This window comes from Alligator mississippiensis, chromosome 3 (genome assembly GCF_030867095.1).
Source record: "Alligator mississippiensis isolate rAllMis1 chromosome 3, rAllMis1, whole genome shotgun sequence".
NCBI classification, from domain to species: domain Eukaryota; kingdom Metazoa; phylum Chordata; order Crocodylia; family Alligatoridae; genus Alligator; species Alligator mississippiensis.
Window position 1 is genome coordinate 162,718,905 of NC_081826.1, and position 27,633 is coordinate 162,746,537.

General features: G+C 47.3%; 1 protein-coding gene across 3 annotated transcripts; it reads right to left on the bottom strand.

The window, feature by feature from the left end:
• RNF20 (ring finger protein 20) lies at window positions 1-27,633 on the bottom strand. 3 transcript variants are annotated; one of them, XM_014596183.3, is made up of 22 exons: window positions 27,536-27,633; window positions 26,904-26,987; window positions 23,533-23,621; window positions 22,393-22,562; window positions 22,008-22,175; window positions 21,762-21,909; window positions 21,403-21,585; window positions 20,160-20,278; window positions 18,761-18,907; window positions 18,434-18,511; window positions 17,951-18,070; window positions 15,770-15,949; window positions 15,365-15,500; window positions 14,033-14,154; window positions 13,278-13,681; window positions 12,564-12,681; window positions 7,055-7,204; window positions 5,550-5,762; window positions 4,791-4,916; window positions 3,499-3,639; window positions 2,930-3,031; window positions 1-1,181 (listed from the first exon to the last, which is right to left on the bottom strand). In XM_014596183.3, the coding sequence occupies exons 4-22, from the start codon at window positions 22,519-22,521 to the stop codon at window positions 1,005-1,007; spliced, it is 2,961 nt and encodes a 986-aa protein (XP_014451669.1). In that variant the 5' UTR covers window positions 22,522-22,562; window positions 23,533-23,621; window positions 26,904-26,987; window positions 27,536-27,633; the 3' UTR covers window positions 1-1,004. The 3 variants fall into 3 exon arrangements, with proteins under 3 accessions (XP_014451669.1, XP_014451670.1, XP_014451671.1); XM_014596184.2 differs by having other exon boundaries at window positions 27,525-27,545; XM_014596185.3 differs by lacking the exon at window positions 26,904-26,987 and having other exon boundaries at window positions 27,536-27,573.

A 27,633-nucleotide genomic window follows, 5' to 3' on the forward strand; every position in this document is an offset into this window, starting at 1 on the left:
TAAACTGGACCACAGTTTTTATTGGAGTTTGTGCAGTACAAGATTAGTCCTTGCGGCAAATTTGCATCATAGTAACCACTACAAATAGTCTTTAGGAAAATAAGGACAATCCTAGTGAAGCCGCAGCGTAAGAGGAGGCAGAAAGTTGTCCACAGCTCATCAAGGCCAAAATGGAATGATATTGTCAAAGTTTCTCCTGCACTTCTCTCTCTCTCCTTCTGGATATCAAGGTGTGCGTTTGCCTTTGCGGTGGGGAGGAGTCATGTTCTCCACTGCCTCAGCCTCCATGGAGATTCTGGTCCTGATTCAGAAAGGTGCTTAGCCACATGCCTCACTTCAAGCAGGAGCCGCCCTACAGAGACGACACTACTGATGTGCTAAAATGCCTGACTGCATCAGGGCCTCTAATTCGTAGGCTATTCCAGCTGAACAATGCTACCATAACAATGAGAAATGGCATGCGCTTGCTCAGGCTTCACAAGTGCCTCTACAGAAACAACCACCAGCACATGTACACAGACAGAGGAGAAGTAAACAAGTTTCCATATTCCAATGGTTTGCCTATGAGCAGAATAAAAGATTTTAAATAGAAAAAAACATGGCCTTGATAGGGCATATTTAATAGCCAAAACTGACTTGCTAAGACAAGGCCTCAGACTTCTCCCTATGCTGTCATGGGCAGTTCCCTTCATCTCTGGGGCCAGGGTTCAGTTAGATAGTCTAACACTCCACAGCAGCCACTCCAGCTCAGCAAGGTGGAGAAGGTGGATGGGAATGACCACTGTGGAGTGGAGGTCCCACAGAAGAACTAAGAGCAAGATGAAAGGAAAAGACAGATCAGAAGAGAAGATGAGCCAAGATCCCAAACCTGCCTCTTTCCTCTCCCCAGCCTTGGGTCACTTGTTCCAGAGGAGAGAAGGAGCAACTGCCTTGCTGGTGACAGAAAACACAGAGGCTAGGTGGTCAGTGGGAGAGACACCTCTCTTGTGCCTCCAGGGCACAACTCATCCAATGTAGATCCGATGGAAGTCATTGGCACCAAAGGCAGCATTGCACTTGGGGCACTTGCGCTGTCGGGTGTCATAGCGTGTTTTCACACACTCAAAGCAGAAGACGTGAAAGCACTTGGTGAGGACGGCATCCTTCTTGCGCATGTTACAGCATGGGCAGGTGAGGCGTGCCTAGAGGAGAGAGATGCGTTAGTGAGAGCCTAACCCAGGGGTGAACAATTATTTCTGCTGCAGGGCAGCTTAATGAGTTTTGGCAAGCTGTTGAGAGCCACAAGGCTAGCCCTGCCCCTTGAAAGGTGCCCTGCCACACACCCCCCCAACTTGGGACCGGAAGTCCTGCCCCTAACCCCCTAACCTTTGCCACCAGAAGTCCCTCCCCTCACCCTGAAAGTACTCCATTTGGGAAGGGGGGTTCCCATTTTGGAACTGGAAAAAAACCCTAATTATATACTAAAAATCAAACATCCACAATACTATACTTTAATTTTTTTTTTTAATTTTGTCCTGCTTTGTGTGTTTGTGTCATGTATATACAGGTGACTGCATAATAGCTCAAAATGAAGTATTACTCTTATATTTTTGGGGGGTATAGGTAAGTGCGGGGAGGTATGAGTTGGTGGGTATGGGTTTTGTGGGGGCTGTGTGTACTTGTGGAGAGTATGTGTGTATGTGGGTGGGTATGGGGTTTGTACGGTGTGTGGGGCGGGATGGGGTGGGGTGTGGGTGCATGTGTGTGGTTGGGTGTGTACACGTAGCAGAGTGGGACTCCCCCAGTGGTATGTGGGTGTGTGTGTGTGTGAGGGGGTGCATGGGGAGGGGGTGGGTGGGTGGGTGTGATTGTGTGTGGAGGAGGGTGTGGTTGTAGGGTTTGCAGGGAAGGGTTTGTGGGTAAGGTGGAGTGTGCATGGGAGCCCCCCATGCATGCCCCCCATAGCCAGTCAGCACTCACCCCCGCCCCACAGCAGCCTGGAGCCTGTGCACTCTGTGGTGCTTCCCTACCACTGCCAGTGCACCACAGCCCCAGCCTGCCCTGCGCGTGCTCCAGACTGACCCCGATGGGAGTGAATCAGCAGAAACCCGCAACAAAGCCCTGGCCCAGCCCACATATGCTCCAGACTCGCCTGCTCACACTAAACAGTGGCAGCAGCAGCACTAGCTGGGCAGAAACTGTTGCTTAGCACTGGGGAAAAGCGGCCCCTCCCCCTTGCCGCTGCCCGGCACTCCTTGCTACAGCTGCCCGGAGCCCTTGCTGGGCTGCCCTGTGGTTCCACTGCCACCTCCAGGCTGCCCCATGGGGCAGTGGTGACAGAGCAGAGCAGCCACGGGGTAGCCCAGAATAGGTTCCAGGAGGCTGTAGCAGGGAGCGTTGGGCAGCAGCAAGGTGGAGGGGCTGCTTTTCCCCTGTGCTGAGCAACAATTTCTGCCTGGTTGCTGCTGCTGCCACTGTTTAGCGTGAACAGACATGTCCGGAGCAGGTGCAGGACATGCTGGATCAGGGCTGCAATACAGGTCCCCACAGGTATTGCGTGGCTGGGGCCAGCAGTGGCAGCAGATGGAAGAAGCTGCCACTGTCTGATCTGCTTAGAAAGGCAGTCCAGCTGTGCAGCTGTCCCAGCCCCACTGTGTGCTCAGGGGGTGGTGGGAGGTGGGACTAATGGACCAGCCACCAGCCATACAAAGCCCCTCTATGGGCCGGATCTGGCCTGTGGGCCATATACCATCACACTTGACAGAAGTTTAGGAGGTATCTCAGGTACTGCCAGCCATGAAAGGTGGGACTTTCCCTCTTTCTAAGGAGAAGGTGGTTCCTCCAGTCTTAAGGCCTTCATAGGCTAGTGAAGTCCATTTCTGCACAAACATTAAAACTGAGCAGCCCTTCTGACCAGAAAACTAATAGAGGGAGACAAAATGTTTCCCACCTTATAATCCTTGATCTCCTCCATCAAAATCTCATCACAGTTGGGCACCATATCAGGTTTCTTTGTGGTCTCCAGCTTCCTGCGCAACCTGGAAATGTCCTCCTGCAAGAGGACGAGACACCAGAAAATAAGTCATTGAATCTAGATCATCTGTCTACAAAGCTTCGGCTTTGGGGTACATTACATAACTGGAGCAAGGGGCCCCTACTGTGACTGGCAAAAGCCTACTGAGAACTTGTCCCTCTCCTCCTCTCTTTCAATGCACTGCATAACGGCTTCTCACAAAAACAAAGTGGTTAAATAATACACATAATCAGATATCTGTACTAGCATACTTTTGGCTTGCCATAGTCAAGATCTCAAATTGGGACATGTGTGAAGTACTAATTACAGAAGGTGGGGGAAGAGTCAAAAGGCCAAGATGATGTATGTTTGGAGCTGGAGACAAAGCGAAGCTGGAAAAAAAAAATTTCACAGCAGAGGTAGTTGTCATCACAGAAATTGGACAATTTCAAAGACAGGCAGTGTGACTCGAGAGGCCAGAGAGGGTTTGTGGACATGGCAGGTACCTGGGCCCGTTTGAAGTTAAACATGTCCTTCTCTTTAGTTACACTGTTCTCCACAATCTCATCTTGGAAGTCATGTAGCTTCTTCTGGGCCAGTTCTAATTGTGCTTTGAGATCATCTGCAAGTTGGGCTGCATCCATTGCCTATCAGAGGAATGATCAGAGAATTACAGATATTGGAGACATTATGGAAGTTCTTCCATCCCTCCCCCTCAATACTTTTCCTTATAGAGTCTTTAGGGTTTGTCTCCAATCTATGATTAAACATTCCAAGCAAAGGAACTATCACCCCTTCCCTTCAGGGCCCATCCAATAACTGAACATTTCATTCTCAAGGTCTTGGGATTCAGCCTGAAGTTTCCATTCTTAGTTTGATCCCATTAATCCTAGTTGTACTTCTGTACACCTCTTGAAAGAACCAATGCATCTCCTTTGTGCTTACACCGTTCAGATACTGTTAACCTCATAACTCTATTGTCCTACTACCTATCCATAGTGATTATTTTGTGATTTAAACTAAAGATAGAACTGTCAGGATCAACCTTTTTACTTTTATGAAAACTAGTAAATAATTTACTTTCCCCCTAAACTTCCAATACCCTGCTAATTTGTTCATCATTTAAAAAGAAGTCACTGAGCCAGTAAATGTTAGCAAAATTCCCTTGAAACCATAGGATCTAACATCCAAAAGGGCTGATCACATTGCAGTTTTATGCTTCCTATAATTTCTTCATTACTTCTTTAGAAAATAATATTTTTACCTGCCTTCCTGAATAATTGTTTTATTCCTAAATTTTTCTTGACAAGAGTGAAAAACAAGGAGGGCAGATGCAATCACCCAAATGGATCTATCTAATTTCAGTCTTTATTAACAGACCTCCTTGTTTTACTGCCCCTGGATATATTTGTTCAAGCCCTTCTTATTCCCGAGCTTGTTTGGCTTCTGTACCATCCTGAACTGTTCTCTGTAAGCCTTAACTGACCCTGATTATCTTCTCTTGGCTGCCTCCTTTCTTTCCCCATTTCAATTTTTCTTTTATCCTGTGTGCTCTGATCAGTCCTTCGTGAAGCTGTATTGATTTGTCTTATTCCTTTCTTTCTTATTCTTGTCTTATTACTTTCTTTACCAAAGGATCTGTCTACTGTGCCTTAATTAGAGCACTATTTGGGATTCCTCAGCTGTCTATCATGCTGGATGTGGCCACAATTAATCTCAGAACTCACAGGACAGATCAAGTGTACACCATAAGCAGATAAAGAAGTTGCAAGTGCATCATCTAAGAGCTGTCACTCGCCTTGCGTTTGTTCATTTCAAGGGCCTGTGTTCGGAGGCCCAGCTCTTTCTCTCCAGTGCCAATGTTGCTCTGCAGCAGGTGTTCCTTCTCCTCCAGCTTCCGCACAACCTGTAACTGAGCATCCACCTTACAAAGGAAAGGAGAAGTAGTCAGAAATGTGCATGCTGCTGCTATTTTGTTTGTTGCTCTTCTCCTTGTTTCCAAATCACTTGGCTCCATAAGTGCACAGCGGGTGCCCCTAAGGGCTGCAGTGAGCAGTCACCGGTATGCATGTGGGCTATGGATTGGAGAGCTTCCTAATTTACAGCTGTTTGAGCTGTGGACTTTTACCAGAGCCTGTGCAGCTGGCTGCACCCACCCCAGACAGGGGCAGCTGGCTATCAGGGAGCTCCCTTATCCTTCACTCTCCCTGCTTAGGCAGGCCACTGCAGGCAGCTACACATCCCAGAAGGTGCATGATTAGGATGTGACATTTTTGATTGAACATCCCCAAAACCATGTGTCCTGAGATACACATATGTCATGCCAGGATGCACAATTTTTGAGATCTGTGATAAAATTAATCAGACCCCAATTTCAAAATGAAATTAACACCTTGAGAGGGCCTAAGACATTCCATATTCAATGCAGTCTCTCACAGGGTAACTCAATGAAACATCCAAGAAGCTTACACAATGACAGAAGAGCTCTTTGAAGTCTAGAAAGCAGATAGGCCTGATTTCTGAGAGAACATCCCAATCTCTCCTGCCTTCTGGTTACCTGTGTCTTCAGGGTCAGGACCTGGTCTGCCAGTTCCTCTTTTTCCTCCTTCAGCAGCTTGTGGATCTGGTTTGACTTGATACGTTCTGACATAAGCTTGAAGTTGGCATCATCCTTCTCCCGCAGCTGCTGCATCAGGCGAATGTTCTGCTCCTGCATATCCTCAAAGGCTTGTCCTGTGACATCCATTTCAGAAAGCAGGGCCTCCTCCTCCTGGGAAAGGCACAGACTTTGTAAATGCAATCTCTCTTCACTTCTCAAAAGGGTGGGTTGTTTGTGTTCAAGCACCTCATTATCTTATCTTAGGAAACAGAATTTAGTGCAAGTGAAAGACAGAGCAGACTGCTTGAGAACAAACTCTTCCCACCAAACCACAGAAAATGTATTTCAAAATCTGCACTCCTTTAAGGGGCAGATGGTAATTTCCACAGATATCCATATCTCATGGCACGTCTACTGGAAAAGACAACAAAGGTGAAAATTTAAGCCAACCATTATATAGACCCTCCTCCAGTAGGCACAAGATAGGGACAAATGACTCATGAAACAGCCACCTGATATGAATTTGACCTACAGACATTACTTTACAAGTTGATGGGTCAGCTGTCAATATCTCAGTAGTTTATAATGAACTCCTAAACTATTCAAGTCTCTGGGATTTGTTTAAACTACTTTAAAACTCACCAAGCAGAAAAGGTGGGAGAGATCAAAGATCTGCCCCTATATATTGATGTCCCTTCATCTTGCATGGGAACAAAGATGGGCACTAAATGATGGCAATCTACTTCCCCTCAAATAGACCCATTTTTGTAATCTGGGATTATCTCTATTAACAAAAGCATTTACTATCCATGTTTACTATGGATGTTATACATACTACACTAGTCTATCTTGTCACATGCAATACCAACCTTTTCCCCCAAAACAGCTGCTGAAAATTAGACTGCATATTCTTTGTGAGAAATATGGTAAGAGCAGGTTCTTCCCTTACTGGGCAATATGGAAAGAGTTAAAATCTGCAGCAATCCACAGGAAACAGAACAATGAGCAGTCTCAGCTCCCTAGCTGCTGGTACACTACAAGGAGAGATTTTTTTTTTTTATCATTCTTTCTTTCAAAAACAACAAGGTGCCTATTATAATCTGGAGAGTTCAATATGCAAGAAAATATGGCATTTCTAAATTGTATTAGCTATGCATAAAATCAAATGAATTGTGAATCAAGTCTATTTTTAAGAGAAACCTCCTGCCCCACAGACTGACTTGACCTGCATTACCTCAGCAGCAGCACCATAGGCTCACACCATCTCAGTGTTATGTGAAAGTAATTCTTTCCTCCCACTAGCCTTATTATATTGGGAATATTGTTGTAAATGGATGGGGGCAAAGGTGGGACATCATTGGTGGCGGCTGCACATATGGGAGGATCTTGATTCTAGCCATTCCCTGATAAGTTTGCGTGATAGAGCTGCTCCTACTAAAGGGGCATTTCCAGTCTCTTCTCACCTGCTTGGCCATGGCTAGCTTCTTCTGCAGATATTCGATTTGCTCCTCCACTGCCCGGATCTTACGTAAGGCATCTTCATCTGCCATTTTTTTACTCTCTTTTTTCTCCTTGTCCTCCAACTCCCTCACCCGCTGCCGAAGCTCTTCCAGCTACAAAGAGAAAAAGGGATACAAGGAAAGGAATAAAATGGCAATAAAACTCTTAAAGAACCAACCTTCCTCTCATGTCTCTGGAACTATAGAGGAAACTAGAGGTGCAGCAATACATTGGTCTGATATCAGATTGCTACTGATATAAAGAAAATTGGCTGTATCAGAAATTGGTCCGATGTGGCCAATAAATGTGTGCGCACAGCTGCAGCACAGCATGCAGGCAGCAAGGAGCACAGTTCAGCATCTTGGAGAGCTGCTGCAGCTGGTAAGTGTATTGTGGTGGAAGGGGATGGGGAGAAAAGGGGCGTGAAGGGGGGCAATTGAATCAGTATTGGAAATCAAATCAGTATTGGCCAATATGCCTCCTTAAAATCGGCTATAGGCATTGGCCCCCAAAATCTATTGGTGCACCCCTACAGGAAACGACTTCAAGAGCTGGAAATCCTGTCTATATTGCCGGCAGAGAGTTAGAAGGCACTATGTTATCATATTTATTTGACATGAGCCCCTGCATTTAGCATGGTGGGGAAGCCCCTCATCTTAGAATTGTGTACGAAAACAGGGGCTGAGGGGGAAGGAAAAGCAAGCAGCTGCTGCAGCTCAGGCTGCAGCCCCTACCCAGGGTCAGGGCCAAAGCTACAGCTGCTGCCTGCCCTTCCACCCCCTGCCCCCATTGTCCTTGCACCCTGCTATCTCCACCCCCCTCACCCCGCACCAGCCTCTGCTCCCCTACCTGCCTCTCTTCCTGCCCCTTACCTTTGCTCCATGCTGGTAGGTTCCATCCATGCTGCAGCCTGGGGCACTGAGCTTGGCTCCAGCTTAAGCCCATAGCAGCACCACACAACCTGCAAGGCTGCTAAGGGCCTCGGCTGGGCCCCAGGTTAGGACAGGGACGGAGCCTGCTGGCACCGAGCAAAGGTAAGGTGGGGGAGAAGGGAGCAGAGGCTGGGAGGGGGAAGCAGAGGGAAAAAAGGAGGCCCTCAAGACTGAGGGGGGAGCAGGCAAGAGACAGAGAGACTGGCACAAGCAGGGGGTAAGCTGCTTGAGCTCCCCACATCACCTGCATCCCCACTGCTTGTCCCCCTGCAGTGGTGAGGGCATGCATTAAAGGTGACCCTCCAATAATTAGATTCTATACATGGAAAATATAACAAATTTATAAATTTTCCATGTACAGAACTTCATTATTGGGGGGTCGTTTTAAATTCAGGGTCATCTTAAACTGCAGTAAGTACAGGACTTCAGGTACTCCCCTTCAGGAGGAGTTCTAAACCTGAGGTCCTGAACATCAAAAAGTCCAAGATACCTTTTCACAGAGAATGAATATTAACATGGTCTCCACAGTTACATTCCCCTAGTTTAAATTCCCTCTAAAACTTCATTTGGATATAGTATTCTTCACTTTTAAATCCAAACTGCTGTCTGAGTACTTATTTTAGTTCTACATAATCACAAGTGACAGGATGGGGCTTCTTTGAATTCCTTTGGGAGATCATTATTTCAGCTTAATAGACTACTGTATAGTTTTCCGATAGGGTTTTCCGATGTTCTAATTTAATTTCCATTTTATTTCTTTTTCTACCATTCTAGACAACCCTGAACAATTCCTCCCTTCCACTTGCTACTCACACCTTTTAATTACTTTTATCTGGGCATAAGGCTAATAACATGCACATGACCATGCTGGATACCATATTCACTTAAATACAGGACAAGTTTCCCCCACAGTCCTCCTAAACAGCATGGGGGTAAAAAGCCCTTCATCCTACATTCACATACAAGGAAATTTCATTATACTAGCCAACTGCCCGTCATGAATGATGGAGCGTTTCAGGGAGAGCTGACACGCACCCCACCACTCGTTGTTTGGGGCTGGCCATATAAACAAGGGGTGGGCAATTATTTTGGGCAGAGGGCTACTTACTGCGTTTTGGTAAGCTGTCAAAAGGCAGCATATGGGTAGCTCCACCCCTTGGCAGGTGCCCCACCCCCCAGGTGCCATCTTGTGACCAGAAGTCCCACCCCCTAACCCCTGACCTTTGCCACCCAAGAGAAGTCCATCCTCTTGCCCCCTACAGTACTCCTTCCAGCAAGGGGGTGTGCCATCTTGGAACCAGAAAAATACCAAATTATATTTTAAAAAGGAAACATCTACAACATTCATTAATTTGATTTCAAAAAATATTTTTGTCCCAATTTACATGCGTTTGTGTAGTGTACATAGAGGTGACTGGACAATAGCTTAAAATGAAGTTTTACACTTGTATATTGTGGGGGGTAGGTATAGGGTTGTGGGACGCTGTGGGTGTATGTGCATGTGGGGTGCGGGAGCATATGGGTGTGTGTGGATATGTGGGGTGTAGATGGGTATGGGGAGGGTGCCTGGGCTGTGTGAGGGGGTGTGGATGTGGGGGTCTGCGTGCACGGCAGTGCGAGGGGAGTGTGGGTACATGTGTATGGTGGGCTGTGTGTGTGGGACTCATCGTATGAATATACACACACCTACCCCCACACACTGTGCCCCTAGCTGCATACCCACACCCACCCACCGTGCCCCTGGCTCCACACCCACACCCATCCACCGTGCCCCTGGCTGCACACCCACAACCACCCTCCCACATCCACCCACCCACTCTGCCCCTGCCTGCACACACAAGACACAAACCCACACACACCCACAACACACCAGGCGCACACGTACCCTACCGGAGGCTCCACGCTCCCCGCTCCTGCAATGCAGCCAGGCCATGTGATGCCAACAGTGCCGGCAGGCAGGGAGTGCAATTGCTGGGGATGGGGTTGACTGGGCTGCTCAGTCCTGCTGAGGCTCCTGCTGGGTCCCACTGTCCCTGACTCCTATCAGCTTTGACAGGAGCCGGGGCAAGTCAATACAGTTTTAAAGCCTAAGGGCTCCCTCCGGCTCTGGGTCCCTGCCTCAGGGGGCAGGGCCCATGCAGCAAATTGTAGCCTGCCATCTCCAGGGCGCATGTGTAGTTGGCCCCCAGCGACAGACAGATGAAAGTACTAAGCCTTTTCTTGTATTAGAATATAATGCTAGGTAAAGCAACGTGCTCAGTGATTGAAACCAACTATGAAGGTGATTTCAACGCACCTAACACTGAGCGTGACTATAAAACACACAGCCAGTATCAGACAAATGTTCTGAGGAAAAGTTCCCCCCCCCTTTTTTATTTTTTATGGAAAATTTTTCATGTCCCAAGTAAAATCAGCCAAATCAATTCCAAATTTGTGTGAATCATTCAAGAATCATATGTGGCCTTGCTACCAGCTAGTATCCTCCACACCTGCCTGGGGCTTTAGATACTTCCAAATCTTTTGGCGGGCATCCTATGTGAAGGCCCAAGCCCAGAGGCTCAGGTTTTGAATGCCCCAAAGTTTTGCTTGCCCTCAACCATATGGCCACAGAAGCAAGCTAAGGAGGGTTCTCCCATTTCCATAAAGTTGGTGTGTAGCTGGGATCCTCCCACTGGAAATCAAAGTGGGAGGCTAACTATCCATTACCTTGGTCAGGGTACTACCCCCTGCCACGTTCATGGTTTTCCCCGGCCAGCAGGAAAAGCACCTTTTTTTTTTTAATTTTTTAAAAATGAGTTTGTGTTCTAAGCCAAATCAAGTCCAAATCCATGTGTCAGTCCAGAACCATAAGTAGCCCGGCAACTGACAAACATCCTCCACCAGGGCCTTCAGCTATTTCCAAAGACGTTTGGCAGGCATCCTACATGTAGGCTCAAGCCCGGAGGTTTGGGGTTTGATGTCCCCAAGTTTCACCTGCCCTCAGCCGTACGGCCACAGAAGCAAGCTAGGAAGGAGCCTCCCACTTCCATAAAGTGGGCTTTAAGCCCCAACACCTTGGCGGGTACTAAACCACGCCAGAAGAACAGTTATCCCCCAGTGGTTTAGAGGAAACTGCCTTCATGGACCCAGATACATGGTGTTTCCCAAAGCCACCCACAAGAATAAATTAGTACAGCCCATCTGAATAAGATATATGGTAGTGCATACTAAGCGCAATCCCCCTCAGTGCCAACTCTTTTTAAAAAGTCATGGTGAGTCACTACACTGCATATATTTAGATTTCCTCTTCACTCCCACAGCTGAACTACATCTTTCTTTGTCATTTCCAATGATCCCTGTTTCTTCACCAGCCTTAAACAGCTGGCAAACATCACCAAATGGGTCCCTAAACAATTCCCCAGAATCCCTCTGTTGCCTCTGCTCTCAGGCTGTCACATATTAGTGTGGCCCTGCCCTCCATAAGGTAAAGCCAGACCAGGCTGCCCTGCACCTATCTGCATATATATTTGTAGAGTATCCCATACTTGCGACTAGAACAGCTGACTCCAGGCATGACTGGAGGGCTAATTAGCACATGGATCCTTGGTGAATCTAAAGCATATACATATCCTGAGCAGTGCTGAGCTCTGTAGTCAGCATGGCTTGGAATGCAGTTGACTTAGCTGGGGCCCAGCCTAATGAACAATATGGTAAATCAAGAGCTTTTTGGTTTTGGACTAATATCATGCAGTTTATACCATATATAAGTAGGTACAGAAGTACTTCTTAAAAGTCTGTTTATTGAGTACCTGTGCTAAAACCTGCAGGAGTTTAAAAAAGATAACATGCAACAATTCTGGATGAACTAAGTCTATGGTATTGTACGAATGAGAATTTGGGAGAAGTGCTGTTGTGCAATAATGCCTGCCCAAAAGTAAAAGCAGAGTTCTCTCAATCTGAACATAGCTTGAGGGAGACTATGAGGTTCTCCTTACACTGGCATATTTACTTCAAAGTCAGGGCTTTCAAATTCACTTCCATGTGCTCAGGGACAGCAGGGTCTGATCGGGGGGGGGGGGGGGGGGGGGGGGAGGAGGAGAAGGGGCTGCAAGGGGGAAAAGTTGGGATGGACTTCCTGACCCCATATTTATTTTCCTCCTGTAGCAGTTGGGAGACAAATTCAAGACAAACCTGCAATAATTAGATTCCATACCTGGAAAATTATAACAAATCTATAAATTTCCATATACAGAATCTAATTATTGAGTTGTCTTATTTTCAGGCTCCTCTTATATTTGAGTAAATACAGCAGCAACAGATTCCTTTGCCAAAACATTGCCCAGGGAATAACCAATTACAAGGATACTTTAATTGCTCAATGGAGAAGGGCTATGCTAAACCTAGTACACTGTCTGCTCTCCCAGTCTGCTCCAACCTTCACACTGTCTGACACAGGAAAATGAAGGAGTGGGATCTTTTGCAGCCAGGAAGAGGAAATAAGGCATTTCAAGAGCAACAGTTAGGTGGCATCAGGCAACAAAGAGAAAAATGACATGGTCACCTCAGCTTTGGCCTTCTTCTCTGCTGCCATGAGCTGAACTTTATCTCTCTGCTCCTTAGGGGCTGAGCGGTACATGTCTAACAGCAGTTTCATCTCCTTCTGGCTCTCTTGAGCCTTCCTGGTAATAGTGAAAGAAAAACACAACTGAGAATTTGGGAGAAGTGCTGTTGTGCAATAATGTCTGCCCAAAAGCAAAAGGTAGAGTTCTCTCAGTCTCAACATAGCTTGAGGGAGACTATGAGGCTCTCCTTATACTGGGCACAGGAAGCAATCCATAACAAAGAATTGACACATTGAGGAGGGCCTAAGAGAGTGGTCAAAGCACTTACCATAATAGTAAATTACACACTATCTGTTCCTCAGGTACAGACCAAAGACAAGGAGAAGTACTGCCTTTGCTAATCTGCCCCTGCTAAGCTGTATCGTCTCCAGATGCTAGTTACCAACTAGTTATCAGCCCTGGCTACCCTGCAGGGTTCTAAATGCCACCTCTACCTTGAGGTGACTGGCTTGGCTTTCAGTGGCTAGGCAGTCATAGAATAACCAGTTCTGTTTTTTTGATACAATCACAAATCAGTCATCTGATGAAGCAGAGTTGCCTCTAATTCCAGCAGCTAACACCTTAACTACAGGTTTCCAACCACATTCCCCCAAGACTCCCAGATTAGACCATGACAAGAAAAGCAAGTTGGGAGGCAGAACAATCCTTCTTACTTGAGATCAGCCTTCAGCTGCTTGATAATTTCAGCCTCTTTCTTCCTCCCATCCTCATGCTTCCCTTTGTCCTTCTCCTTGGACTCTCTCTCCTTCTCCGACTCCTTCTGTTTTTGCTTCTCCCGCTCCCGTTCCCGCTCCCGTTCCTTTTCCTTTTCCTTCTCCCGCTCCCTCTCTTTCTCTTTCTCCTTCTCTCGCTCTCTCTCCTTCTCTCGCCTCTCCCGCTCCCTCTCCTCTTCATCTCGCTTGGCTTTGGCATCACTAGTGTCCTCAGGAGTTGCCTTGGGTGCAGGTGCTTGAGCAGAGGAATCATCAGGTTCCTGTTTAACCTCTGGTGGTTCCTCTTTTGTGTCTTCAGTGCTGGACTGGGCCTGCAGAAGGGCACTACCAGTACGGGAGCGAGTCTGAGGGCAGGATCCAAAAAGAAATGTAGTAAGTGAGAGAAGTTCTCAGCCAGAACACAATCCTCGTGGCCATCCCTGTAGGAATCCCTCTGCCGATCTCCCTCACAAATGTTATTGCCAGTACTCTTAATAGAGCAGAATGCAGCCACCGAGAACAGTCTACTTGGTAGGAGGAGGGAATCCAAGATGAGACTGCTCAATGGAAAACCGTGCAGTCTATCCCCTGAAACCTGCTAGCACCAAGGAGAAATTTATGTATGGGACAGACTGCCAGCCTTTGCTCTGCTGTGAACTGGTTTCCCCTCCCTCTCTGCTTTCTCCATTAGGTTCCTGCATCTCCAGCTCTGGTACCTTGCTCAAGTCAGACTGGGCTTCCCTCAGTTTGCGCTTGTACCTCAGCACCTCTCCTTTCAGTTGGTGGTTGTGATTTTGGAGGCTGCTGATGAGATGACGCATTTCCCGATTGATTGGGCCTGCAAGACATGCACAAAGAAACCAGGTTATAACAAGCCACAACCAGTGTTTCTCTTCTGCCCTTGGCATTTTAATTGCTATTCTTCATACTGTATCTTTCTAGTAATTATGTACACAGAACAGTAAAAAAGGAACAGACATTCCAAAACCACAAACACAATTTTCTCTGTGCTGTGCAACACAGTGGACACTGCATCAGCAGAATAAAACTGTACTAGCTTTATTTGCTACTATATACTCTTACAAAATCACTAGCCCTTTGACTCTGAACACAGGGCTGTCCAACTTCAGAGAAGCCAGGGGCCACAGGCCAAACAGGTCACAGGCGCTAGGCCAACTACCATGTGGGCTGTATGTCATGGAGGGCACATAGATTCCCTGGGACCCCCGCTGTGTGCTGCCGTCCTGCTACACAAACCCTCCACCGCTGCCAGTGCTGCTGCAGAAGCCCTACTACTGCTATCACCGTGTTGTGTAGACAATCCCCCTACATCACTGCTGCACAAGAAGCATGGGCTCCTTCCCTCCTCCCTCCCCAACCATGGAAGCCCCCTGGCTACCACCATGCATTCCCCACGCTCTGCTACTGCATGAGCAGAGTATGCCACCAATTCAAGTCCCCTTGCTGGCACTGCCACATGGGCAAACTCACCAGGCCTCCTGCTGCACTATCCTGTATCAAAGACCCTGGCTGCCACAGCAGCCAGAGTGAAAGCAACAGCAACTGGGTGGGAGCCCAGGGGCTGCACATTTAACCCCCTGCAGGCCAGAGGCAGCCTGCCAGTTGGACAGTCCTGACTTAATGTAACTATTCAGATTTTTTCTTCCCATTGGCAAACTGAGTTTTGATAAGACTTCTGAGGGGCCACAAGGACAATAAATTAATTGCTACACTGGAAATACCTTCTCTTGCCCATCTCTAGTGAAAGGTAAATAGGTTTCGGTCATGGTACAATTTTCCTAAGCATTTGGGCTTATCAAAGACCTTTCTCTCAATACAAAAGTTTCTAATGGCATGAGAGAGGGTGTATTGGCTCTACAAAATCCCTGCGCTGCCATTAACAAACCACTTCTCAAATGCACTCAGAAATCTTGTCAATAGACCTAGCAGTAGCCTAAAAGACTAACTTGACACTGTTCTGTCTTAAATGCCAAAAGGAGCATTTTTTTCTTTGAAAGCATGACATGAACAATGAAGACATTCAGTACCTGCTTGTTCATTGGCAGCGAGAGTCTGTTCGAACTCTATCCTCAGCATCTCATATTCCTTTCGGACCTGCGCCAGAGTATCCTCCAACTGGATCACCTCTGTGCGCAGCTTCTTGTGTAGACTGACTTCATCTCGCTGGGGAACAAGAGGGAGATTAGCGCTGTGGGACTGTCTCACCTCATCAAGTTGCTTTCATTAAAAAACAAATAAGGAGAGTATTAATCCCCTCCTGCACGGCACCAAGCAACCAAGACTGCAATAGCCATTGCAGTATCCTTGGTGCTTTTCATAGCCAGTTAGATAGCCATGGAAATGGCAGAGCTGATGGATGAGGTAGGTACCAAGCCCTGTGGGGCAGAGTGGAAGACCTCAAAGAGGAAGTGATGGAGGCACAAGGCAATTACCTCAATGAGTTCCACCTGGCGTTGATGTGTACTGCGGGTGCCATGAAGCAGAGTGCGAGCTTCATCTAGGTGAGCCTTCAACTGGAGGCTCTCATTATACAGGACTGAGAACTGGGACTGCATGCAACGGTATTCTGGTGTCTCCTTCACAGCCTCTTCCACTGCCCTCCTTAGCTCTACCTGGTAGATGGTCCCACAGGGAAAACAGGAGAAGTGAAGAACAAAGAACCATTAGCTCCTCATCTGACTCCCATTCTGTGAGGTCCGAGTACACCAAACCCCCTCCTTTATTAACTCCCTTGCACTTTTCAGAACTGGCACAAAGTAGGGTAATTTCGCCTTAACTTTCCCCACTGCAGGAGTCTTATGTGCAAGAGTTCAGTACTGATAAAGAGTACTGAATTAACAACCTGGAGTCTAGAAATATTGCACAGACAACAGCATGGCAAACTTCCCCTCACCATCCAGCCAGCAAGCTTTGAACTGGACCTGGACCAGCCCCACCCATCTTCAGGTCCACTCCCTTCTTGACCTCCATGTCAACTATGTTATCTATTAAAAAATATTTCCATAACTTGACAGCTGGCAGTCACTGAACAAAGCAACAGATTTCATAGAGGCAGCAAGTCAGATATTTTGGAAACAAACAGAATGGTTCTTAAAACTGAATAGCAACAAGGTGAAACAGGTTGAAAGGAGTCAGTTTTTTCTAATTTAGCAGCAGTTTTAAAAGAAGCAAAAGAGAAAAATAAATGTTATATGCTACTCTCTCTCTTTTTATCACTCAGATAATTGAACTGTTCATCACTCAACTCTTCATTAGTTCCCCCAAAACAGAGCTACGAGCTGAGGACACAAGGATATCCCATCTCTGCTGGGTTATAAATTAGTTTCGACAGGTGGTCATTACAGAAACGCTCATAGATGAAGCCAGGACAGAGAACAAAAAACAACAAATTAGGTACATATCCATAATTCCCTTTAATGGCCACAAGGTGTCACTACTAGGGTTGTGCAAAGCTTCGATTTGGAGGAGATTCCAGGGCTGCAGGCCTGTCATGGGTTGTTCCCGGGGGCGCATGTCCCCAGATCTGCGTGTGGGATGACAGAAGGCTGCTGCTTCAGGCTAATTTTTCCCAGCACTTGGGGCGGGCACACCAAGCACTGGGAACAGCCCAGTGCCCCTGGACCTGAACATGAGATGACAGCAGGCTGTTGCTGAAGGCTGGGGCCGCTGGCAGCACTGGGCTATTCTTGGTGCTCAGGGTGGGTGTGCCAAGTGCTGGGAAGAGTCAGCTTGGTGCCGCCGCCAGCCCCAGCCTGCAGCAGCAGCCTGCTATCATCCTGCACACAGATCCAGGTGCACATGGCCCCAGGAAGAGCCCGACATAGCCCCACATCCCGCAGCCCTCCCAGGCCACGTGGAGTAGCAAGAGGCAGAGCTTGCCCCCCTCCCCTGCACCCACTGACAGTTGCTGTTGCAGCTGGCACTGGTCACTCCTGGGGCTGCTACAGCAGGGGCGAGGGTGAGTACGGATAAGCTGCATTGCATCCCATGCTGCCTGAGGCTCCACTTCCTGCTACTCCCCCCAGTCCCTGCTGCAGCCACCCCGGGAGCAGCTAACACCAGCTGCCTGCACCACGGCACAGTGCAGCCCAGGAGCTGGGGTGAGTGGGGACAGATGGAGCCCAGGCATGGAGGGGACAGGTGGAGCACGGTGCAGTCCCGGGAGCAGCACCCTTCCCTAGTCCCTTCCCTAGTCCCAGCCTCATTCCCTTCCTCCCTAACCACCTAGCAACGTAGCCCTATCTGTTAGGGCTGCGTGAAGCGGCCAAATCTCCGAATCTGATTTGGCCGAATTGAATTGGGACAGTGATCTGAATCACCAAATAAAATCACTGTCTGTCTGAATTAGGCAAATCCAAATCTGAATCCAATACTTGTGCTTCACAGAGGCCTAGTCACTACTACACCAGGCATGCCAGTCACAAACACCTCAGGTTCCTATTACCATCCTGAGCTGTTGCATACAAAGTATAACCAAACACATATAGGGCATGACACAGAAACGTGAGAAACAGATTAAAGGAAGGAATTGGAGGGGCTTCCCATAGAACCATTAGAGATTAAGAAAGCCTTCATCTACTCCCAACCTGCACAGACATGTTGCTCCTTCCTACCTTCAGTTTCTCATTCTGTGTTGTCACTTCCTCAAGATCCTGGCGCAGCTTCTCCAGCTCACTAAGGCGGTTCCCAGCTAGTTCCTTGTTCTCCTCCAGCTCAGCATTCATCTCTTCAAACTGAAGGAGAAACACAAGAAGTGTTTTCAATGTATTTTAAAAAAGAAAATGAAACCAACATTACACTTATCTACATCTGACACACAAAGATGGTCCTTCCCATTACCATAATACCTAAGCATCCCACAATCTCTTTAAAATACTTACCCTCACCACCTTCTTGTGAGGTAGGCAAGTGCTGATACCTCTGTTTTACAGATCACTAACTGAGGTGCAACCCAAGGGACTTCCCCTCAAGGTCTCCCAAGAAATCTGTGGCACAGCTATAACTCAGCCCTAAGCTGCGATACTCAACGTGGGAACATTGTTCCTGCCTCTTATCTACCTTACCCTTTTCTTCCTCTCCCTTGTTTCAGGCTTTACCTTGCGAGCATTGATGGTAATCGTTCCCCCATAGAGGCTGCTCCCAGCTCCATACACCTTGTAACCTTTTGAATTCACCTGAAAAGAAGACACAGAAGTTGTAGTAAGTGTCCAGTGCTTCAAAACGTGTCCCATCCTTTAAAACATTTGCTCAAAAAGAGGTACAGGCCATAATTCTGAGACTGAAATACTTTGCTAAAGTACAAACTCAGTGTGCCACAGGAATAGGGTTGCCCCTCTCTCCCTCTCAGCAATGAAGGTGTTACCAAGCTTTACCCAGTTCAGAACAATCCCAGCCCCAACCCCCCACAAAGGTCCTGTGCTTACCCGTTCTAGCACATCTGCTAAATGCCGGTTGAGCCGTTGCTCTCTCTTGCGGATCTTGTCAATATCCCACTGCAGGTCATCAATCATTGTCTCCAGCACAGATACCCGAGACTCTGCTGTTTCCACTTTCTCTTGCAGCTTGGAGAACTGTAGCCAAGGGACACAAAACAGCATACATCAGATGAGAAGCAGTGCCTAATTCCAATCTAACATCTTTCCTGGATTGTTCAGCACTAGCTTTTGACTGGTTCCAGTTTTTTTATTCAGATAAGTTTTTCTACGGTGCTCATACTTATGGTATTTGTATTTTGCTCAAGCATCTGTTTGAAAGAGGGACAGGTTTCTTCCCACCCTCGTCCAAAATTTGACAGGAGCTAAATCCTATTACAGGGAAGAAGACAACCTGAAGGCAGAATGGAAATTGGAGAAGATCTTGAATCTGGTGGCAAATCTGGCACAGCCAGATGGCAGCTGCTTAAATGTACTACACACAGGGCCCTGATCTCAGCCTTTGAAATATTTGCAGATGCTTATTATACACACTCAGTGAATGTTCAGCAGATAGAGTGTAAAGGAAGCCAGCTTTTTCAATTGTTAGCAAAGACTGGATTTTCAAGAGGTAGAGTTTTATAGAGGGAAAAATGGCAGGTAATTCAAACTCACTGAGGTCTAGGATCAGCTTGTAACGAGATGCCAGTGCCTTTTAAGTCTGTAGCAAGAAAACTATCAGAATAAATGTCTGAACATGGAAAGGATATGAAGGTCAACAGGCAAGCAATTGTTAAGTGTATCTTAATGTCTGCTTCTGTCCTTCTTTTCCCCCAGGCAGATCAACACTGGGTTGGGCTGTTGTTATATAACCAGACTAGGCCCAAGACAGCTCCCACCCCACAGCTGGATCAGGGCTGGGCTCGGTTGTGGCCACGCAGCCAGATTGGGTCTAGGCCACAATGCCCTTCCCCTCCTGCATGCAACTGGATCTGGGCTGGGGCCCACCTGCCCCACACACCAGATCAGGCCTCCACTGCACCCACCTCATCAGACCTGCCAGCTGGATCTAGCCCATGGGGCAAGAAGTTGGGGCACCACTGCTCTAAACAACAAATGGCATATTTTACTAAGTCACTATTTACTCTTGTCTCAAACATCTTTGTCAGTGACTTAATGTTACTGGATTTCAGAATCACGAAGAAGTACTGCACACAGTGACATTTCTCTATAAACAACTCTTTTCCTCAGAACCTGAATTCTTCAAACCTGTTATTTTTTCCTTTACAATTCCCCAAAGGAATAACATGCTTAATGCATTCTGCACACTGGTGTAAGCAGAACCATGCATTCCAGTCAGGAATCTAATAAGCTTGTCCACAGAGGTGGCTTCCACTTTCCTGTCTTGTACCTCCTGAGACATGATGTGGTGCTTTTCCTGGAGGAGATCAGCCAATTCCTGCAATCGCCCATTCTCATGTGCAAGGTAGACATTCAGCTCCTGGACTGCTTCTTCCACAAGTGAAGCATCTGAAGAAAGGAAAATAAAAAAAAAAAATCACATGAAAAGTTAAGTCATGGGAAGACCCTTCAATCTGGCAACTAAAGAACAAAAATAACTGAATAACAGCATAAGAAACCCATATGGGGGCATTTTGGGGGGATAAAGGTAGAGGAGAAGAATGAGAAACCTGATAGACGATAATTGCTTTGTCCTTAGTTGCAACATTCTGAACAGCATGCTTTCAAATATCCTGTGTTTGACACTACTAGAGCACAGTTTGGTAGGGGAGAACTTATGGAACAAGTAGGAGTTCATTATTATGAACAGCCAAGTGAAATTTTCTTAAAAGATACATTTCAAACACTCAGGTGAGATTCCCAGACTTTCCTAGAAAGCCAGCCTGAGAATGAAGTAAGCCCACGGCAAATTTTACTTTGAGATCACACACACACACACCCACCGAATAGTTGTTTCTGCAGAATGTGAGTTAGTGTAAAATCAACACTCAGGAGACACCACTAAACAAACTGGTCCCACAGTTCAGTTTGGAACTCCTCAGCTTCACTTAGCAGCATGCGTTTAGCAACAAGCCCCACGCCCACTAGTAAGATACTAAAGGCCGAAGACATATTGTATAGATGAATGATTGTCTCCAAACTATGAAATATGAGCAGCCCAAGAACTTCCTGGCTTCTGAATTGTGAATGGAAGGGGCCCAGTATCATAAAACGGAAATGACCCAGCCCTTCACATCAGTTAATTTAATCAATGATGAGCTCAGCAGCAGTTTGAGACAGTGGCAGATCATTGCAATGTTATAAGGTCAATTGAAAAATAAGTATTTCCAAGTGGACAAAAATGTTACATGGTGAACCACCACACATCATACCAGGCACTTATCTCATGATTTAAGCCATTGAACAATAACTTAAAGGAAAACATTAATAATGAGGGACAGACTTTCAAAAGATTTCAGCAGTCAGTGGCTAATATCATCTTCAATGGGAGTTGATGGGTACCAAGTACTTCAGAAAATCTTGCCATTTCATGTTTGACATGTGTGTGGGAGTGGGAAATCTTGTCCTAATTAAAAGGCAGAAGGTGCCTCATCCCTGTCTAAGACTGGGATTCATCAAATTTTCAATCATACCTCCACTATCTATCTTGTGAGATAGAATATCCATCTTCTCCTGTAGCTTGTCATACATTGTAACAATTTGGGCAACAGCTCGGCGAGAGGATTCCACACGTTCCTGAAGCTGAGACTCCATTTCCTCACTGGTACTACTGGCCAGAGTGGCCAGGAAGGAGAATGCTGGCTCAAGACCCTCCCCTAGAAAGAAAGAGATGTACAGGAAGAGGATGTAAGTCTAATTATGTATGTAACAGCTGACATAACCACTACCAATCAAAATTCTCCCCAGAGAGCAGAATATCACCACTTTCTTCAAATGAAGTCCATCTTCCCCACTTGTCAATGACAACGTACTAAGCAGCCCAAGTCCTTACCTCGTTCCCTCTCATCCTTGCGCTCCTGATTGCTGTCTGAGTCTGGTTCTGGTTCCGGTACCACCAAAGCTTTCCGTTCAGAGAGCAGGTCTCCAAGACCTTCGTCTAGGTCATAGCGCTTAAGAATGATGCGGATATTTTCATCAAACTGGAAGGAAAAAGTGAGAAAGTATGTAAGATACATACTTTACAGTGCTTTGAAACAATGCGGAACACAAGGCCACTTGACAGTTTTGTGCTACAGACCTGGCTCCAGTAGCGGTTGACAATCAACAGAGAAGCATCATCAGTGGCCTGCCGCCGCTCCAGCTTTTCAATGTGCTCCCGCAACTCATCCTCAATGGCCTGGCGCTGGTCCAGCATCTCTGCCAGCTTTCGGTTCTTGGACTGCAGTGTCCGGATATCCAGCTCTTCCTGCACAGGGGAGGAAATCACTTCTATGTGGTTCGTGCAGCACAGGCACAGTCCACTTCATTGAGTAAAAGATCAAATTGAAGATGACAACACCACAAAACAATGTGGAGGGTTGGGGGGGTGGGGAAGAAAAAGAGGAATTTTATGTCCAAACAGGACTAAGGCCAGAAAGTTGAGCTCATTAAGAAGGCAAGTAGGGTGCAGGAGAAATACATACTGTTGAGGAAACACCCCCTAGCTTAATAGTTTCCACAGTGGTCCCTGAGTCTTCAACTGCTGCCTTCTTCTCTGGGGGCCCAGAAGGACCTGGCTCTGCAGCAACCCGTTTGTTGCTGATCCCAGACATGGTGGGTAAAATGTGGAGAGTCCCCCTTCTCCGAGCTATTTCTAAAAAGCAAAGAACAAGTTTAAAAAATACATATGCACATCATCAGTTCTCTTTCAGGGAATTCCAACCTACAATAAGGTAGCAACATGGCCAACAAACCACAGGAAATGAACAATAAACTGTCTACATAGAAATTTACCTTGTGAAGGATTTGGAAAGTATGAATTTAAATTAAAACATATATATAATATGATGAAATACTAAAATATAGTATTGTTCTTGCAAATTCAGAATATTATCCTTGTAGCCTGATTAATGGCTTAAGTAAAGGCTCACATTGACTTCTGAGTTTTTGGACCAGGCTTGTAAAGAAAATATTATGTATTTGCATGGAGATATGGTTACCTTAGATTCATGTGTGCAAAAAAACCTAATAATACTTCATGAAGTACTTAAAATCTACTGTTTTGAAGTCTGCTGCTTTTAGATCCAAGAAAAATCTTATGAATGGCTATTATTCTTATTATTTAATTGTAAGCTTTTTGGGATAGGGGCTATATTTAATTCCGTCTTGGAAAGTGTCAAGACTATTACTGAGATTATAATAAAAGCAGTATCATTTCAAATTCTTCTGTGTAACAGCTGCTTCCTCCATATTTATACAATGCTTGGTACAATAGATCTTAACCTTGATCAAAACCTACTACAATACAAATATTAAATAACACAAATAATTAATTATACAGTTTTCTCCCTTGTATTTTAATTACTGTATTTCATTTTAAAACTTTTCTTTAAGATCAACAGTAATCACGGAAAAATAGGGAAGAGGAAAAGAAGGCTCCTTCCAAAAGATTTCAAAATGACATAGAAAGATGTCTGGGATGTGGCAGAGAACTAATACAGTGGTTTCTCCATCAGGATTCCCACATTCACAGTGTGACAGAAACGAAGACTAAAGAGTTTGGTGAGATACCTCCCTATGTCCTACCTGACCACTACACTGCCATACTGACATCTGTAACTCACCTAGAAGAATTTCTTTGTGATGTGAGGTGAAGTGTACGGGCAGAGTTGTGACGGAAAGTGGTAGGCAGCAGATCTTCTCATGCCTGCCCCTGAAGGGTACATAGAATGACAATGGAAACAAAATACGATATACCTGTTAATTCCCCTGACACAAAAATGCATTTGACATTTTTTCATACATTCTGATATGTGCCTTGAGAAAAGAAATAAAGAATTCTTGCAGCAAACAGACCATACTGAGAGATAACACAGTGCCAATATCATTGTAATCACAGAAGTTCCCTGTACTTCTTACTACCTTTAAATAAAGCATATGCGTGTATGTGCTTTGGGTTGCGTAAACCCAATGCTCGTGAAAGGCATTGGAGACTGAAATTCTCTGGATGGTGTGAACAGTGGCAGCAGAAATAGTCTCACACTGCCACCTGAACTGATCACAACCACAGAAAGTAGGGTGAGTGGCACCTTAAAGACTAACTGGTTCAGAGAGGCACGAGCTTCTGTGGGCAACAACTTACTTCAGCATCCACTATGAAAGGGGTGTTTGCTCTCTGCCTTCCATCTTTTTGCTTTGCATTGCGAAGGGAAGCAAAATACTTTTATTTACATTCTGAAGAGAACTGGCAAATAAGCCTACAGCCTGCTGCGGCTACAAAGCCCTTGCCAACCCAATTCTTCCTGTCCCCAATGGAAGCCCTCAGACCCTCACCAGACAAGGCCATAATGGCCACTTTATGCAAAAGCAAGCACAGACCTGATTAGGTCTGAATTAATTGAAAGACAGCCTATCCTAGGGGCAATTCTTATAGTCTCTCCTCCTTTCTCTCTCTCTGTGAAGAATTTTGCCATGTGTGTTTCCAGTACCTTTCAGAGGATCATGCTGCCTACTAATTTGGTACAAAATTTAGGTAACAATAATAAAAAAACCTGTAAAACTCAGAGCCCCACGGTTTCTAATTGGGGGCGGGGGAGCGGGGGTTTGCTGGATTTCTTAACAGCCGACACTGCAGCTTCTCAAGCTAAGAAAGGCACTTCAAAATGAGACAGAGGACTGCTTCATGTGCTCTATCCCATCCTTTAAATATAGCTACCGCAAAGTTACAAACCAGTGACTCTGTGAGGTTTGTTGTTTTTTTAAAAATAATCTATGTTAGAGGTGCACTGATACATCGGTCCAATATCAGATTGGTACCGATATAAAGAAAATTGTGTATACATCGGGCTGATATTTTGGCCAATAAACACCCGTGTTGTGTGCAGCTGCAATGCAGCATGGAGCAGAGCTGGCAGCATGGAGCGCTGCTTCCAGCTGATAAGTTGGAAGGGGCATGGGGAGGGAAGGGGCATGGGAAGGGGGCAGATCAACGGCCCACTGCAGTGAGGGAGGGGACAGGTGCTGCCCAGCCAGGGGGCAGAGGGGGGTGGCTCCCACAGCTGCTTGCACTGGGGGGGGGGGGGGGGGGGGGGGGGGGGGGGGGGGGCATTTGCCCCTGGATGTTCGCGGCGCGGGATGGGCTGCAACTGTGGGATGGAGCTGGAGCCGGCACTATGCAGGGCTCTTCTCGCCAGAGGCTGGGCTCAGAGAGGGCTCAAGCACTGCTAGGAGGAGACTGCAGCCACCCCAAATTTTGCTGCAGCTTTGTTTCCAGCCCTGTGCCGCTGTCCAGCTCAGCCACTGCTTTTCCCAGTGCTTGGGTGGAGGCGGGGCATTCAGCTGCGACTGCACTGGCCACTGGGCAGCAGTGAGGGGCTGGGAGTGGAGATGCGGTGAAATCTGGGGTGGCTACAGCCTCCTCCCAGTGACACCGGAGCCTGCTCCAAGCCCAGCGGCAAGAAAAGCCCCATGAAGCACCATCTCCACCCCGCAGCTGCAGCCTGCCCCATGCCGTGCCTATCTGGGGTCACACGCCCCCTGCCTTCCTGGGGTACAAGCAGTGGCAGGAGCTGCCCCCCCCACAAGCCGCACCTCTATCCTGCCACCCCCCCCGCCCTGGCTGGGCAGAGCCTGCCCCTACCCCCTCCCTCACCGCGGGGGGCGTTGATCTGCAACCCCTCCTGCCATGCCCCTTCCCTCCTCCCCTCCCTTTCCACCACAATGGACTGACCAGCTGATGGCAGCTGCATCAGAAATTGGACTGGTATCGGCTGATATGCCTCCTTAAATATCGGCTATCAGTATCAGCCCCCAAAATCTCTATTGGTGCACCTCTACCATATGTATGTAGGCATGTATGAGGGTACACATAAACATTTACATGTGTATACACATATGTATATACGCATTCACACATTTTAGTAATATAGGTGCATATAGGTGTGTATACATGCATATGTACATGTACACAAGCATCTGTATATACACACAGGAACTTTTGTTTTTAAAAATCGATATATGTATGCATGCACATACATGTGAGCATGTGTAAACACACACGTTCTTTTAATCTATATGTATAGGTGTGGGTATACACATAAATACGTGTATCCTCGCATACAAATACATATACATACCCATGCTCTTTTTAATCTATATGCATTTACATACGGATACATACATACATGTATACACACATACGCATAAATGTATACACTAGAGGTGCACCAATGCATTGGTCCAATATCAGATTGGCACGGATATAAAGAAAATTGTCTTTATCAGAAATCAGCCTCATATGGCAGATAATTTGGCTGATAAATGGCCTGTGCCTGCGTGGCTGCAGGGCAGCACATAGGCGGCGAGAAGCACAGCCCGGCAGCTTGAAGAGCAGTGTCCAGCTGGTAAGTCTGGTATGGTGGAAGGGGAGGGAGGAATGGAAGGGGCATGGTGGGGGGGCAAATCAAGGCCCCCTGCGATGAGGGAGGGAGTGGAGCTGAGACAGGGACAGGGGCTGGGGCAGGGAAGGTGTGGGACGGAGCCGTGGCTCATCCAGGGGGCACAGGGAGGGGGCTCCCGCTGCTCGTCCAGGAGGGCACGGGGGGGCAAGCATGCCCCTGGATCTGTGCGGGGCAAGCAGGGCCAGGGCTGCGCCACTCTGTGTTCATGGCAGGTGGCAGCAGCACTGGGAGCAGGGGCTTTGGCAAATTTTGGGGTGGCTGCAGTGCTCCCTGTATCCCTGCCCTCAGTGCCGCCTGCCCCGACTGCCGTCTGGTAGTCCCGGCCCTGACCACCCCGCACAGATCTGGGGCACATGCCCCCCACCCCAATGCCCTCCCCTGGATGAGTGGCGGAAGTAGCAGCAGAAGCCGCCACCACAGCTGTGTCCCACACCCACCCTGCTCTGGCTGAGCCCCGGCCTCACTCCTCCCTCACCACAGGGGGCCTTGATCTGTCCCTCCCCTGTCCCCGTCCCCGTCCACCACAACAGACTTACCAGGTGGATGCTGTTCTTCAGGCTGCTGGGTTGGTATCGGAAATCAGATCGGTATCGGCCGCAAACATCTCTATCGGTGCATCCCTAGTATACAGACATTGTTAACAATGAATATGCATTTATGTATACGTATGTGTACACAATTTATTGATAAATATAATATATACCTATATCTATATATACAAACACCTGTGTATACATATGTATAGATATTATTTTTAATAATCAATATGCATTTATGCATATGCATATACATTAACACATGTATACATACATGTACACGTGCATATATATGTGTCTATACACATTATTTTTAATAATCAATGTGCACCAATGTATATGTATGTATGTACACACACCCTGCCCCCCGCCCCCTCCCTCCAGGCCTACAACTCGCGGGGGTGGGGGTGGGGCGCTGGGCCCCCCTGAAGCCAACGCTCCCCCCTCCTGGAGGCTGCCCCCCTCCCCCGCCGGGCCGAGCCGAGCCCCCAGCGCTGCCCCTCCCCCCGGGCAGCCGCGCGCAGGGAGCACCCGCAGCCCCCAACGTCCCCCAGGGCGGACCCCGCCCCTGCGCGTGGGGGGAGCTCCGGCCCTAGCCCCGGCCAATCCCCCGTGCCGCACCCCGAGCTCACCGCCGCCCGGCGCTGCGCCTCCCCTCTGGCCTTCTACCCCTGACCCAGCCGGAAGCGGTCAGTGACAGCGGCTCCGCCAATCAGCGGCCCACTGCGCA